The sequence below is a fragment of the Falco punctatus genome (assembly GCF_963210335.1).
Source record: "Falco punctatus genome assembly, chromosome: 2".
NCBI lineage: Eukaryota > Metazoa > Chordata > Aves > Falconiformes > Falconidae > Falco > Falco punctatus.
In genome coordinates, this window is record NC_137581.1 from 108477621 (window position 1) to 108493856 (window position 16236).

The 16236-nt window shown below is 38.4% G+C and overlaps 1 protein-coding gene across 3 annotated transcripts in view; it reads left to right on the plus strand.

Annotated features, from left to right (window-relative positions):
- The window catches only part of ROBO2 (roundabout guidance receptor 2), a 497184-nt gene that overhangs the window by 49662 nt on the left and 431286 nt on the right, over positions 1-16236 (plus strand). For all 3 annotated transcript variants that reach the window (XM_080374488.1, XM_080374489.1, XM_080374487.1), the window contains exon 2: positions 3383-3709. In XM_080374488.1, the coding sequence (XP_080230614.1) occupies positions 3383-3709 (327 nt within the window). The remainder of the gene's footprint in view (positions 1-3382; positions 3710-16236) is intronic.

Here is a 16236-nt window from a genome sequence, read left to right on the forward strand (position 1 = left end):
AATCTTTTACTTTAATAGTGATTTCAGTCTTTTTTGATGTTGTGTATGGGGTCATGGTCTAGAGATACTTCTTAACTACAAATTCTCCTGTTACCTTTTAAAAGTCTTTAGTCAACAGAAGGGAGAATAAAACACATCTTTCTTTTATAAACGTTCTCTAAGTTTATCTGTGCTTAAGTGTAAATTGTGGGGTGTTTTTTGTGTACTGGCAGTACAGATTATGGATACCTTTGCTGTACTGGTAATAGAATCTGATAGCCACTGGAAAAGTCCATTTGTGCAGTAATGTAACACTTCATTGCTATGGAATTGTGTACAAATAACCTGAGTGTTAGTATAACAGAAGTCCGAAGGTGGATTCACTCTGTAGAATGGATCCTTATTCCTTTCCTCATACCTTTTGAAGTGAATGAAGCACTGATGGTATTTTGAAATATGTAGTGCCTGATACTGATGTTAAATCACTTTTCTATGACTCAGCAAAACTGCTGATCAGAAAATTGAGACAAATGTTTCACTAATCTACAGAAGCTGATACACCTTGTATTTAAGAAGTGCAGTGCAATTGTGCTAGCATGGCAACTCCACTCAAAGGATTTTTAGGATCCATGCTAGAGAAGATGATTTCTCTAGCAATTAGGAGAGCTGACTTTATTTTTATGAGAAGCACTGTAGAGACACGAGCTACTGTGATATTGCAGAAAAACTGTCAGGCTAATATAATTTAATTAAATATGCAGTAATGAAGAATACCTGAATGATTGATGCTGAAATTAGGAGTTCTGGGCTTTGATTTTTCTGTTGGGTGACACTGTTCTTGCATTTCATTTTGGTTCAACAAGAAGTGCTGAGTCCTGCACTTGGGTCACAACCCCCCCCCCCCCCCCAACGCTACAGGCTGGGGGCAGAGTGGCTGGGAAGCTGCCTGGTGGGAAAGGGCCTGGGGGTGCTGGTTGACAGCCGGCTGGGCATGAGCCAGCAGTGTGCCCAGGGGGCCAAGGAGGCCAACAGCAGCCTGGCTGGTATCTGGAACAATGTGGGCAGCAGGACTAAAGCAGTGATAGTCCCCCTGTACTCGGCACTGGTGAGGCTGCACCTCAACTACTGTGTTGAGTTTTGGGCCCCTGACTACAAGAGGGACAGCGAGGTGCTGGAGCGTGTCCAGAGAAGAGCAACGAAGCTGGGGAAGGGTCTGGAGCACAAGTCTTATGAAGAGCAGCTGAGGGAACTGGGGTTGTACAGCCTGGAGAGGAGCAGGCTCAAGGGGGACCTTATTGCTCTCTACAGCTGCCTGAAAGGGGCTGTAGGCAGGGGGGGTTGGTCTCTTCTCCCGGATAACAAGTGACAGGACAAGAGGAAACAGCCTGAAGTTGTGCCAAAGGAGTTTTAGATTGGATATTAGGAAGAACGTCTTCTGAAAAGGTGGTCGAGCATTGGACCAGGCTGCCCAGGGAGGTGGTAGAATCACTATCCCTGGAATTTTTTAAGAATCATATAGATGTGGTGGACGTGGTTTAGTGATGGACTTGGCAGTTAACCTGGGTTAAAAGTTGAACTTGATGATCTCAAAGGTCTTTTCCAGCCTAAACGATTCTATGATTTACTCATCTCTGCAATTTGTTAATAGCAATAATGAGGAGCATAAGAATTGTGAAAGTATTATTATTTTTTTCAGAAGAAGGGTCTTGCAAAATTTGGCTGGTGTTGTGATACCATTGAATTATTTTTGACAAGAGTTCAGTGGAGATTTGGGGTGCTGTGACTTTTCTTAGTGAAATTGCACTACATGGTGAAGGCTGTAATGGAAGAGTGGCACTGGAACTTTCTCCAGGGCAGCGAACGCAGCACAAATCTCTTCTACATACCTTACTTCTATAGGGTTTCCCCTCTGCCAGCACCTCTCTTCCTTATTCCAGGCTTGAGTGACAGGGTAAGGCTCTGTTGGAGAAGGTGGAGCAAAACTTTCAAGCTCTGCTGCTTCCCTGCCCCAGGCAGTGGGAAGGCAACTGAATGTAAAGGAAATACATAAAGGCAGAAGGGCAGAGGGTTGAAGTGGCTGCACAGAGAAGTACAGGGCAAGGCAGAAAGTTGATGTGGTAGAGGGCACAAAATTAGTACTGTAGTACCTTGGTAGTATCAATACCTAGTAGTCCTAATAGCTGAGAAGGCTTAATGATGGCATATTCATCATCAGTATTATAAAGGGAAAAATAGTATTCTGGTGGCCAGTTGAAAGAAGAAAGTGTTTGGGGTTGTATTACTTTCCAGTCATATAGAGATTAATTTCTTTACATAATCCTTAGTACTGAGGGAGAGGGAGGGTGGGGCGGGGAAGTGGAAAAAGTATAACCACGCTTTCCAAGGTATGCTGCACTCAGACTGAGCCCCTGGAGCACACTCAAGGATAATCCAGGGTTCCAGATTCAGAAATGCTGGACGTGTTCAACTCTCAGTAACCATGTAACCAGGGTTGTGATGCAGTATTGGTAGTAATTTAGGGATACTGCAGATGTGTTAGTACATTTGCAGATAAAAGATGATGAACACTGAAAAGCAAAGTGAAGGAAAGAATGAATGTGTAGAGAAGAAAAAGGGTAACGGACCCTTATAATCATTATAAATGATTTCCAAGACACTGGTGTTTTCAATGCACTTAGAAGCACATGTATGCCTGTGTTACGTTTGTATGTATATGCATGCAATCCATTGAAAATTTCTAAAGTGCAGTTCACATCTGAGATTTCCAAATTATTGTAAAGCTCATTAATGTTTTGGACACTTTGCATAGATAAAGTTGCCAGTTGTTATACTAGAAGTTTACGAAGAAAGGAATTTCACTTGCGTGTTTTTGTTTGTTTGGGGAGTGTTGATTTTTCCTTTGCTTCCATACTTGGGCTGTTTGTGGAAAAAGGATACAAAACTACAAAGAACTGTTAACCAATGGGTGGTAAAACAGTGTTTTTAGTGTTTTTGGATGTCCATCTATTGACTCTGGAAGATAAGAGTAGGAGAGCAGTAGCCATCAGTGGGATCCAAAAGCACATAAGGATCTAGCAGCAAATGTAAACAGAAAAATTATCAGAACAAGAAGATCATCATGCATGTATCTGTTAGATATTTTCCTTTAAGCCTGCGTGTGGTAGGAGTTTGATAATACCTTAGAGGTGTGTATCTGTAGTCCAACTCAGGTTTTTAGCTTAGAAAATGTCTGATACTGTCTCTGATACCTGACAAAATACCAGATGTGTGCAGGTTTTTGCATTTTCTTTCTTTTTTTTTTTTTTTTTTTTTTTTTTTAATTTTTATGGCATTAAAAGAGTATTTTGTGTGAAGCCTGAAGTAAAAAAAAAAATCCTTTTTTCCTCTTCTCCTTTTTCTTTAGGATCCCGTCTCCGCCAGGAGGACTTTCCACCACGGATTGTTGAGCATCCTTCAGATGTGATAGTCTCTAAAGGAGAGCCAACCACTCTGAACTGTAAAGCTGAAGGACGGCCAACTCCCACTATTGAGTGGTACAAGGATGGAGAGCGAGTGGAAACGGACAAGGATGATCCGCGTTCTCACCGCATGCTGCTGCCCAGCGGATCTTTATTTTTCTTACGTATTGTGCATGGACGCAGGAGTAAACCTGATGAAGGAAGTTATGTTTGCGTAGCAAGGAACTATCTTGGAGAAGCTGTGAGTCGCAATGCATCTCTGGAAGTGGCATGTGAGTAGTTTTGTATGATTAGCACTGTGTAAAACTTTATAGTAGTTTCTATGCTGTCATCCAGCACTTGCACACGCTTAGCAGTCTGGGAGATAACAAATGTAGGTAAGTATGGGGCTCTGTCATTAGCTATAGCTCGTATTCAAGGCATTTTTACATGCGTTTATACAGTAGCAGTGACCGTACAGAATACATGATTTATACAGCAGCAAGGCTCTAGCCAGTGTATAATCATGATTGGCATAAACATGGACAAGGGCTAACCTTCCTCTGAAGAATAATCTGATTTTTAAATTATGACTAAAGTTGGTTCTCCTGAACTAATGTGGAAAATTACCCTTCATTTAATGTAACGTATACTGTCTGTTTCTCTCTATCTAGTCATCTGTTACCTCAACAGAAGCAGACAGCTTCTCAGTGACTCATGTTCCATAGTGCTGGAAACTTCAATATATGCTCCCTCTATCATAAGTTTGATGCAGGCCTCATTCATTATGTGAATGGCAAGTGAAATTGTTGGCCATTTCTCATATCATCCTGAGCAGTCTTATTCTTTATCGATTCTCTTTGTCTTAACAGAGCAGTCGTCATTGCTCTTTCAGAGACCACCTGGCATGCATGATCTGCTTCCAGTAGAGTAAGCAGAGACATTCATTATTCACATAGCAAACAAGCTCATCATACATAAAATACAATGCATTGCCTATTACCTTTTGCTGTTTAGTTATATGGGTTGAACAAACACTAATCCTTTTATTCAGAATATCAGCCAAGGATAGCTGTGTGTCTTTACACACAGGTGCGTTCTAGCAGATTTATGAACAATCTCTCCTTGCTAGACTTCAATTTTTCCATCCCAGTGCTTCATCTGGTGGTAGTTGCACTAAAATGTATTTGACTGAAGTAGAATTTTAGCACAAACTTGTATTGCTTAGTTGATAAAGAATGGATTTAAGTACACTTTAGAAGGTATGTTCGTTTGAAAGAGAGGGGAAAAGAGAAATACTTGTTTCTGATGCAGTCTGCAGACTGCAATAGCTAATGTAGGGTGATCTTGAGGCTCCAGCCTTTTCAGAAACTGCAGAAAATGCCATGTTTAAAATATGTAGGTGAAGGTGTAAGCCAAGTAGCACAGGCTTGTTCACTACCTTTCACTTGTCATAACTAGATTCAGAACTGTTGAAAAAAAGAAGAAAAAAGAGAACAGTTTTGATACACACTTATCCTTGCCTTGAATGTTTATTTGCCAATAAAGGCATTGCAGAATGTTATTCAGTTTTGGTAGGTATTTAGGAATTAAGAAGACCATCAGTTTAAGGAAGGCTGAAATCTGGGTGAGTATGACTAGACAAATTTACTGGATTATTTCTGTATATGTGGTTTTAATACTGTCTGTTGAGAAATCCTAAAAGAGAGGCATAAACACTTTGAAATCTTTATTTCAATCCTGTTAGGATTCAGACATCTGCTGTGGAAGTTCAGAAGAGTGTTCAAGTTATACCTTGAGTCATCAAATTAAAGTGACTGATTATTTTGAAGTTTAAAAGGGCTCCAGATTTTGTCAGTTTTCACTGATCTCTACTTCATTGACTGTTGAGAGACTCTTGTTACAGTATCCCCATCTCTGGAGTTACTGTTTTAACCACTGTAGCTGGTGGCAGGTCACGCATGAACCGTATGTGAGATAGTACAAGACTTTAAAAATAATAAACCTGCGTTTCATAGTCAGAGGTATTTTAGAGCATGATCATAGAATGCTAAATGGACATCTGAAACCGTAGCCATAGTTTTTGGAATAGCAACGTGCACCTGACACCAGACTATTTAACTGTTTTCATGGCTTTGAAATTTGACTGACTGAATTCCCCAGTTAAATGGTTTAGCAGCCTAAAAAGCAGGCACTCCTGTTCCACTTCAGCAGTGTGTTGTCTTTCTTTAAGCCATACCATGGCTGTGATTACAGGATGATCTTCATCAAAGAAAAAAAATATGTATGTTGCTTGTTTATTTAATTTTAGAGACTCTACTGGTTTTATGTTTACTGGCTTTAAAAGCACATGGCAGTGCTTGGCATGTATCTAAAGGCATCCTTTGGAGGATGAGAGCAAAACTACCTGGTTTCCCTTGGCTTTGATACCCTTTAAAATAGGATTTTTGCTTCTAAATCAAGTTTTCAAGTGACTTTCAGAGAATTATTTTAAGACTTTTAACTGTTTTTCGAATGTCAGCATTTCTGGGCTGAAGGAGACTGGCAGGTCTGTAGCAGCCCACTTGCACACTGGGGAAATGAGTTGCTGCTGACAGGCTCTTGTCAGCACCACATCCTCATTCACCTGTTCTCAACTGCTGCTGAAAACGGTTGTTGCCTGATACTGCAGCCCTGTCCAGGGGCTACAAGGACCAGCTGCGTGCCATCGCGTCTTACTTGTGCTCGCTGTAATGGTGTTGAAAACTGCTCTTTCCACACTAAACCAAGCTGTTTTCATCACCAGAAAGAGGACGGTTGTCCTTTGCTGACAACAGGGGTCTGGATTGTGATCTGACTGTAGGTGGCCTCAAATTGTGCCATTAGGCAGACTGCTGCTTTTTACAGGCTTAAAATGCTTGAGTCTGCTGTTTTAGTGGATGAATCAGAAATTGTTTTGCTTTGCTTATTAAATTGTCAGTCACCAATAATATGTACTTGCAACTCTTGAATGATTTATGAAGAAATATTTATTAGTTTTATGTAGTTAAGAGTGTTCATGCTTATGCATTTGGATGATAAGCAGTGTTAATTGCGGTTCGTCCTCTTCCATTTCCTTTTTTTTTAATTTCCACTCCTCAATGGCACCTGCCACAAAAGCAGTGGGATTGAAAATCTTCTGATGTATCCACATTTATGTGTAAAATAGAAAATCTTCTGATGTATCCACATTTATGTGTAAAAATAGAAGAAACACTCTTAAGTGAGATTCAGTTGGGGCATACAGTGACTCAGAGCATAGTGTGGCCCATCTTGAATGCTATTGTTTTACCCCTTGGTTTTTTGGAGTGATTTTTTGCAAGTTGCTGAGGGCCCTAAGCTCTTTTTGATGGAATAGCACTTGACACCTTTCCCAAACATGCTGAATTTAGGCGCCAGCCCATCCAAAGCATTTAAGTACCCTTTTAAATCCATGCCTATTCAGACATGCATACAATCAAGGGCAGTTACTTCTGTGCTGATGTCTTCAGAAAAACTTCTCTGTGCCAGTGAAACTGCAAAGAACTGTGATATGGCAAGTTACTTTAAAAACATCATTAACATAAAGAATGAGCTTTTAGAATTTTTTTTGCCTTTAATTTAGAAAATCTTTATTCCGTAAGACTTTTAGGAAGAAATAGGAGTTTGTATTTGAAGGCACAGTTTAGAATTGATATGACCTATTCTGTTCCATCCTTTTTTAATGCATTAATCCGTGGTGTGCTTTGTCTGGCTTACTTTTTCCAGCAACGGTTTCCTCAGAAGGAAAAAACAGTGGTAATTCTAGCAGCAAAAACATTCTTCCACTGCATATGTGGCAAATTCTGATGGAGTTTTTGTACATTATACGGTTAAATCATTACAAGCAAATGTTCTAGTCATAACACAACTACAAAGAATTGTATTCAAAAGAGTGAAATGTCTTTCTTTTGATCTTGTGCATTAGAATTCTTTTATTGAAACTGAACAAGGGTTGGCATTATTAGAAATATGTTGATGCTCAGGTTTTCTTCGGAGGATTTTAGAAAGGGAAGTAGGCTCAAAATAGTTTGGTCTTTCATGAAACTCCTTTCATATTTGAAAGCCAGAAGTTTTAGAATAAAACCATGGGTTTTTTTCACAACGTATGAAATGACACGATTGAACCTATGTGGCGGAGTTTTCCCTTGGGAATATCAGGAGACACATTTGCAGTAGCGACTGTAGCTCGGATTTCAGTGGCAAGCACTGGGGTGCCACATGTAAGCAAGAGAGAGAGCATGATGGTCCCTGCACGGACTCGGGCTGCCTCTGATCTAGCTGGAGTCAGCGGCAGCCCCTGGAGATAGCAGCTGTAGCCCCAGGTGTTAAATATGTGACAGCAGCTTGATCTATCGACCACTGTAAGAGGGGGCTTTGGCCTAAATGAAAATTCATGAAAAATTGATGAAGTCTCCAGATTATTTTTTTCCCTTTTCCTTTTCCAGTGCTGTGCCAGTGCAGTGAGGAGAGATTAAATGAGGTGTTGAATGCTTTAGTGGCAAGAAGATTGTGGTTCAAAGGTCAGAGGTCAAGGGAGGGGAAAAAAAGACCAATTTTCTACCTTACTTTCCTTTAAAAGAAAACCTGAGGCTTTTCAGATTAGCTGGCATTTGCTGCCATTTTAGTATAAGAATAAAGCAGAGGAATATTCACAAATAAGATTCTTTTCTGCATGGATTGGCAAAGGGTAGGAGTATGTGGGTTGGTGCTAATAGAAAACAGTGGAAGACTGACTCATAATTCAATTGGAGAACCAAAAATAGATTGAATTTTGTAATGGCAGTATAAATTTGGGCTTCCATCTTTCTGAGTCTGTGCTTGAACTGAAGTCATTTGGAGAAAGAAGAGGTCTTGCATTATTTATATGTCACAGATTGCTTGAATAGCAGGCTTTGGAACACTCTCCAAACATAATGATTCTGTTTATGTTAGATCCAAAACTGAATTATGTTTTTATCTGTAACAAGAGAGGTTATAGTAGTACACAGAGTTTAATGTGAAGAGTCATAGGTGTATTCCAAAGCAAGCATAAGCCAGACTTTAAACATGACAAACAGTAATTTGAGGAATAAAACGCGTCGGTTTTAATATCCAGTGAATAAAGGCTGAGAGATATAAACTATATGCTATGCATTCATCTCTGTATCATAATACTAATGACTACTTGCTGGAGCATGTGCAAAAGGCTGCAATGTGTTCATAATAATGGAATTAACAATATCACTTGAGATATTTGGGGTTAAAGACCTCCTGTAAAATAGGATTAAAAAAACACGAAGTATGTGACTGTAAAATGGGTGGATGATTTTTTTCATCTAGTTTCAGTTCAACATATGACTTAAATATAGAAATTGTTATAAATTCTGTTTCTGGTAATTTGAAAGTCTGATTTGCTTTGGGGTTTCTTTCACATGTAGAGAGTACATCCTGTTCATTTACTTCCACCCCTCTCACCCTCATCCTTCTAAACAGAGTGTGAAAAGCTTCCTGTCTGAGCTGGCAGTCTTTTGCTTTCATCAAGACAGATGTAATTACTGTAGAAATTGAAATGCTGGAGACTGTAGTCCTGTGGATGAGCCATATCAGGACATTTAAAAGCATCATACTTTTTCTTACTCTGTTTCTCTATGAAGAAATATAATGAACTGCAGCTATTATCACAACACACAATGAAAATAAAGTTCCCCGTGTAGAAGAAAATAAATAAAAGTATATCTGATTATATAATTAAGGAAAAGGGAGATTTCCTAAGGTAAGGGCGAACGCTTCAAACTTTGTACTTCTGAAGCTTGCAATAAGCTATTTGTGTGGATTGGAATGAAGCCATTGGGAATACTATTGTTAAAAACTATTACCTAATATACCACGTTTCTGTATAGGACATAATTTAATTCTTACAGTCACTATTAGAAATTAGAGGTTAATAAATACCAATGAGTGAACCCGTATCAGATGAATCAAGACCTGACTGATGTCTCACTGCAAAATTTATTTTTGAGCCAAAAAAGTAGTTCTGATTATCTACTTTATTGGTTTAGCTTTTAGAGCTTTTAGCTGAGTATGTGTTTCTACGGCTTCTGGAATCACTTGGAATACTGATATTTGAGAGGGTGTGATTTTTGTACCACTAGCCAGAATGAACTAGAATTTTTATGATTGAGATGCTCTTTATCAGGATAAACTAAACTGTATCTCCTGTCATTAATACATTTCTCACAAACTGTTTAAGACTGTGCTTCAGCATTGATGCCTTCAACATGGATAGAACCATTACTTCCCATCGTCACCCACTAGGATTTAGACAGGTGACTGCATTGTCACATCTTCATTTCAATCCTTTGATCTCCACCTGGACATGCATATTTAAACATTCAGTTCAAGGCTAGAAATGCTAATGACTCCTCACATTTAAGAGCTATCATACTGAGGGTAGATCCAAAGGTATTTTACATGATTTCAGTCATAATATCAAGCTGTACAGTTCCTGTAGGTTTCTCCAGACCTTGTTCTTACTCGATTTTCTTTTTCTCACTCTTTTTCATACCGTGGTAATCTTACAAGATTTCTTTTGTTTGGTTTTTGGTTTGGTAGGTGTTCACAGCACCTCTAAACCTCTCTAAAGAGAGATGGGCAGGTTTGCACAAAACAAGCAGACTTGGGTGCCAGAAGAGCATTGGTTGTGAGCGCTTAAGCTCAGCTGGTTATGTATGCTGAGAAGGGTACACCAGCCCAGCGAAAATTTTCCTTAACAGCTGAAAGTTGGTTCTCTATGTGAATTAATGTGAATTAATTCCTTCAGAACAAGTTAGTATGTCTTTGCAATGTGCTGCATTGCAGTCTAGGATCATCAGTGTTCTGGTAGGAGAAATAGTTTCTCACATCCAGAAATGGTTTGAGAAGCTTTTTGTAGGATCTCTGATTTATTCCCTAAATTCTTCTTGCTTCTTTACCCACCTAAAAAAGAAGTTTTATTATTACATTTTTAGAAGCTATTTGCAGTGTGCTCGATCTGATTCTGCTTCTAAAAAATACTTGCATGTTTTCTCATTTGATTTTTATCAGCTTCCTTTTTTCCCCTTGCCTTTGATTTTTATTTTATTTTTTTAAATTAAATCCTGCTGTTTATGTATCTTTGAATGCTTGACCTGATAAAATGTTGACAGCTAAGGAACTACTGATGACTTCACAGGAACCTTGAAAGAGATCAGCTATCGGCTGATCTGTTAGCGTGTGCATCATCGTGTACTGATTTTTTATTTTTTTTTCTGGTTGAAATTTCTCTGATTTTTAGTCCTTCTGGGAAATGAAGGAGAACAAGATAACACTACATTTTTACAACTGTTCCCTTTGCTCAGGAGCCTATAAGCATTATTTGAATGTTAATTGAAATATTAGCTATTGTTGGCATATGTTTCAGACGTGTACTATTCAGTGATGTCAGGCTTAAAAAAAAATGTGCCCATTTGAAGTGGTACTTCAGACCATTCTTTGCAAATGTTGCATGATCTCAATTCTAATGAAGTTCATTACTGTGGTAATTAACAGTAATTATTGGGGTGATTGGTGGGTGCTTTATATATACACACATATATGTATGTCTATAGGTTTTTTATTATGATTTTGTCTGTTTGTAAGAACCTTATCCTTCTTTTTTGGTGGGTTTTGTTGGGGGTTTTTGTGTGTTTTGTTGTTTGTTTTTTTTTTAAAAAAAATTCAATGTCCTTGTTCAGAGAGGTTATTCCCCCTGTTCCTGTTTTTAGAGGACTAAAATTTAATCATGGCTTTGATGGTACTTTCATTTCAGTGCTCCCACAGTTGTTAGATTTTGAGTAAGTTTCTACTATTTGGAAATTATGTAGGAAATTAAGTGGTGGTATGGTTCCACTCCTCTTGAATGAATTTTTTCAAGTGGCAATGATGTGAATGTATATTGATACTTTGGAAAGTATTATGTTAGAAGAGGGAGGCATACACAGTCACTTTTTGCTGTCTTGTAGAACTCTCTGCCACTGTACAAAGGGGATATAGAGATGTAGAGAACTGGGAGCCCTGGCTCGCAGAGTCCCCTACATTCTGCACAGCTATATTTTGTAATTCTGTTCAGAAACACTTCAAACTGCGCTTTCAAAAACAGTTTGATTGCTTTCCCCTTCATGCCTGAGCTCACTCCACTCCCTATTTCTGTTGAAAGCCTGTCTTGGAACTTAGGTCTTCGAATGGTAAGAAAAATAGTTCTGATGTTTTCAATGAAAACATAAACATGCTTTATTTATGATTGTTCTTGTGATCTGATTTTCCTTTAGTTCAGTTGTGTGGGTTTTTTTTCTTTTGTATTTATGTACCACAGTGGTATCACTCCTCCTTTCTGCTGTTGCTAAATTAAACAAGAAAAGCTCGTGTTGTCTTGGAAAATATTTGCTTGATCCTAGTAGTCATTCTTCACCTGTTCTAGTCATGGGTGGGTAGATTGCGTATAGTATTTCAAGAGTTGCATGCTGTGCGTGATGAACTAATGTTAATAACCACCTTCACTTTTCTCTTATCTATCAGTCCTTTGATCTGTTTCGCTGTTTTTTAAGCATTTGGTAGCTCAGTCATTCTATAGTCATCTGATACAGATCTTTCTCTTCCTCTCTAATTCGTAACAGACAAGCTTCTACTTTACAGTAAAGTTCCCTGTGATCAGTTTGTAAACATATGACCTTGCACTTTCTGTTATTCCACTTCATCTAGTATCACCTACACTATTTTTCAATGTCATCCAGTTCTTCCTGTTTAATGTGATCCTCCTGTTGGGCCCTGCTGGGCTCGTTGCCTAATCTGGTATACAGAAGTAGAAGGTGGCCTTGGCTTTCAAAATTGGCAGTTTCTTAATCCACCTGCATCTTGCTGGAGGACTTTGCTTCTACTAATTGGACTTCAGCCTGCCTCTTGCCCACCCCTTATGCAATATCATTTGATGAAATGAATGGGACAGAAACAGGTTTCTGTCAGCCTATGAGCAGCATACCAGCCCAGCAAGGCTGAGCCATGTGAAGGTTGCTTGTGGGAAGGAAACAGTTTCACTGGCTCTCACTCTGCTTCAGTTACAATCTAAACCCACCAACCCCTACAAGGGAATCTGAGGAAAAAATATCCCCTATTTAGGCAGTTAAGATCAGCAGCAATCTTGCAGAAGAATTTGTTAGCTAATCCTTTGAATTATTTTTTAGATCATAATGTATGCTAAAAGTTCCCCATCTGCTGTGTATGGGCACACACTCTAGTATAATTTAGGAGAACGTAGGTGTGGAAAAACAACAAAAGAATTCATTGCAACTCTCTGACTTCAACCTTTTAAATTAATTATTCAGTGCTATATGTACTGCACTTGGTGACTGATAGTATTGTAAACTCCTAAACCTTGCAGACAATAGCATGATCACTTTGTATATTAGCAGACAGATATTAAATGGAACTTTAGGTGTGGTTAGAATTCCTATGTTTTGTCCAGAAGAGCACTTTTGAGTTTATATAAACTTTTGAGATAGTTTATATAAAATTTCTTAGTTTTTATTTTATAAGGAAGAAAGAAATTGATGATGATGAAAGAAATTACTGTCCTGAAGAGAAATTCTTCATAGGTTTTACATGCACGTATAGCCCTTGGAATAAGCAGATTATCAGCTGTTAGTATGAGGAGACATTTTTGTTGGAATATGGTTACACAGTGATTTTGAGTGAAACGTTTTTATTATTTCTTGGGTTTGAAAGCTGGGACTGTGACCTCAGTTTCCAGGATAACTTTCCTTTTTTACGTGGGAGGTAGTGGCATAACGCCCTGCTAGGTTACACCAGTCGGTTCGTCAGGCACAGTGGTCTGTCTTGGCTAGTGAGAGGGACAGACACTGTTTAGGAGAACACGTCAGCTTGAACACTTTAAGTGGCTCATTTTCCTCATGGATTCTGGGGAAGTACAATTGTTTTCCTTGGTTAGAATCTGAAAAAGGCACAGGCAGTGGAAAGCCCGTAGTAATTGAAAGTGTCTGGTATGGGTGAAACACTGTCACCTTAGTCACCGAGGTATTTCTTATCTTTTGTACGGACAATCTTGCAGTAAAGATGTGTACATAAGAGGAGTTTTCTTTCTTTCTCTGCACCTTGCTTTTTTCTTGATGTATAATGGTTTTAAATCGATAACAAAGCCCGTATGAGAGCACGGTTTGGGTATAAATTAGAAGTTACTGATGCAAACTGGAAGGTTAAATGAACTTTTCTAGAAAAGCATCTTCATTACTAAAGAGGAAATGGCAATAAAATTTAACTTTAATTTTTTTTAATGAATTCAATTTTGTGTTCCATCTATGTTGTTTCTAACTCTGGCTTCTCATTTTTATGCATTTCTTTTATATTTCAAGTTTAGGATCTGCAAGTAGAAATCCTGTCTTCCTCAAGCAGTCTGATTCATGGGTTGATTAAATTATGTTCGCTCTTTGGATTGTTGGAGGGGAGATAAGTAGCCTGCAGTTTGGACATTCATCTGGGAAACACGATTTAAGCCATTCTAAGTGCTAAAGACACATATGTTGGAGCCCCTGTTCATTTAATTAGCATATATACAATTCTTATTGTACTGTAGAAGCAATTAAATTACCTGACGCAACCCTGTAAAGTCCACTCTTGGATATCATGGCTAAAAGTCAGCGGTGGCAATAGTGTACATCAGTCATGTTTTCTGTAGATTCAGAGCCATCTGTTCAAAGTCATGTATCATGTTGATTGCAGAACCAAGAGCAGAAGCCAAATATTTTGATTGGTAGTATATCTTAAGAATATGAAGGCTATTCTTTATTTTGTTTGCCTCTCTGTGCCTACTATAGAAACCAGGTGACTTTCTTCATGCTTTTGTTCAGATTAGGTTCCCATTTGAGCAACATCTGATTCTGAAAGGTATTAGTTCCTGTAAATTTGGGACTTAATAGATCTTACATGCATTATGTAAACCTTGATTCTATCTGTCTATTGAAAGACGTGGAAACACCCCAAGTCCTGGCAGCACTTAATATAAAGAAACTTTTCAGAAGGTGGGCCATAAGGAGAGAAATTGCAGAAATTAAAACAAAAAGCTTTCCTTTGTCTCTAAGAAATTGATATTTAAAAAAAAAACAACCAAACAAAAAACCAAAAAACAAAACCAAAAACAAACAAACAAAAAACCCAAAGAAAATTGACCAAACAAAAGAAACCCAAACCACCAAACACCACCACCACCCCCAACCCCACCTCCCCCTAGCAAAAAGCAAACCCCCCCAAAAAAGCAGAAGGTGGTGGTACAATTTGATTTGCAAATTGTTTAGAATTGCTTCTTTCCCTACCAGTGTCATTAGTCTAAACAGTATCTCCACTGAAACCTATGATTTTAAATTTGTTGTGAAATTGGAAATGGGGAGTTTGGGACAGAGCCCAGGATTTTTTAAATCTGGATTTTCTTATCAAATAACTTGGTCAGATTGTAAGGACTTGTTTTCATTTACTAGAATAAAAAGCTTGTCTTTTACTACTCTTTATGTAATTTGCTTGCTAATTTTGCCATTCATCAAAATATTTTGACTGGTTATCACAAATACACTGTGCATGTGTGCAGATCTAGATTTGTATGTCACTTTTCTCATTATACACCTGCACACTGAACAAATGAGAACTTGTTTTTTGTTGTACCAAGCCCCTCTCACAGTTGTTTTATTCCAGTGCTACAGATGTGCTTAAAGATAGTTTAACAATGCTAATTTTCAGATCTCTTGGAAATAATTTAACTTTTGCAGAATGGTTTATTATGAGGAATGGATGTAAAATGTAGAAGTTAAAAGCTATGAGAAAGGAACCATATTGTATCAGCATGTCATCAAGGTTCCTATCAGTGACATGCAGAACTGGTGAACAAACAGGATAGTGTGCAATGTATCAATAATATATTTATGTACTAAAGTTATGGGAATATGAACTCTTAAATTATAATGAAATATTGGCAATATTCTTTAGGAACTGTACAGATACAGCTATTTAACTACCATATAATTTTATATATATTATCTATATGTGTTTGTGTGAAATACGTATATACGGTAAATATTTATCTTTTAAGAAGTAGGCTCTATCATTGATGCATATTAAAATTCCTAAGTAATGGATGGTGTAGGAGTTTGTTGCTGTCTGTGCTTCAAAGAAACTTCTTTGTTAGGCGCATAGTGTGCACAGTACAGCTGTGGTAGGAAACGTGTGTATTTCTGTCCACTCTCACTGTATAATAGAGCCAGTCTATGACATTATGTACTTTTTACTCCCTTTCCATTAGTCCAATCCATATTCAAATTGTTACAGAAGAAATACTGCACTGATAATTCTTTTCTGACTTTTAGCGGTCCTCTCTTTAGCCTCTGTCTTCAGCCATGATGCCAATCAGATATTTGTAAAGAAACCCCTTTTCCCCCCCTCCTAATTAGACTAAAAACAACCCTAGGAACTCAAGGGGCAGTGTACATAAGGATCTGTACTTGTTTCCATATGTAGCATCAACTGCTGGGAATATGTGTACACTTGTGCCAGCCGTTTTTCCTTTGCCTATCTCAAACTCATCAGTTGAGGTGACCTCTGAAGTGCCTGCTACAGTGAGTGATGGAGTTATTGAGATCCAGTGACACCATGACCCTGACCCCCTCGTGGCCTTGGTTTCACTCATCCATCTTCCTAGCCCCACAGGCTGTGATGTGCTGTGTGGAGACAGGATTAAACAAGTGTGAATAAA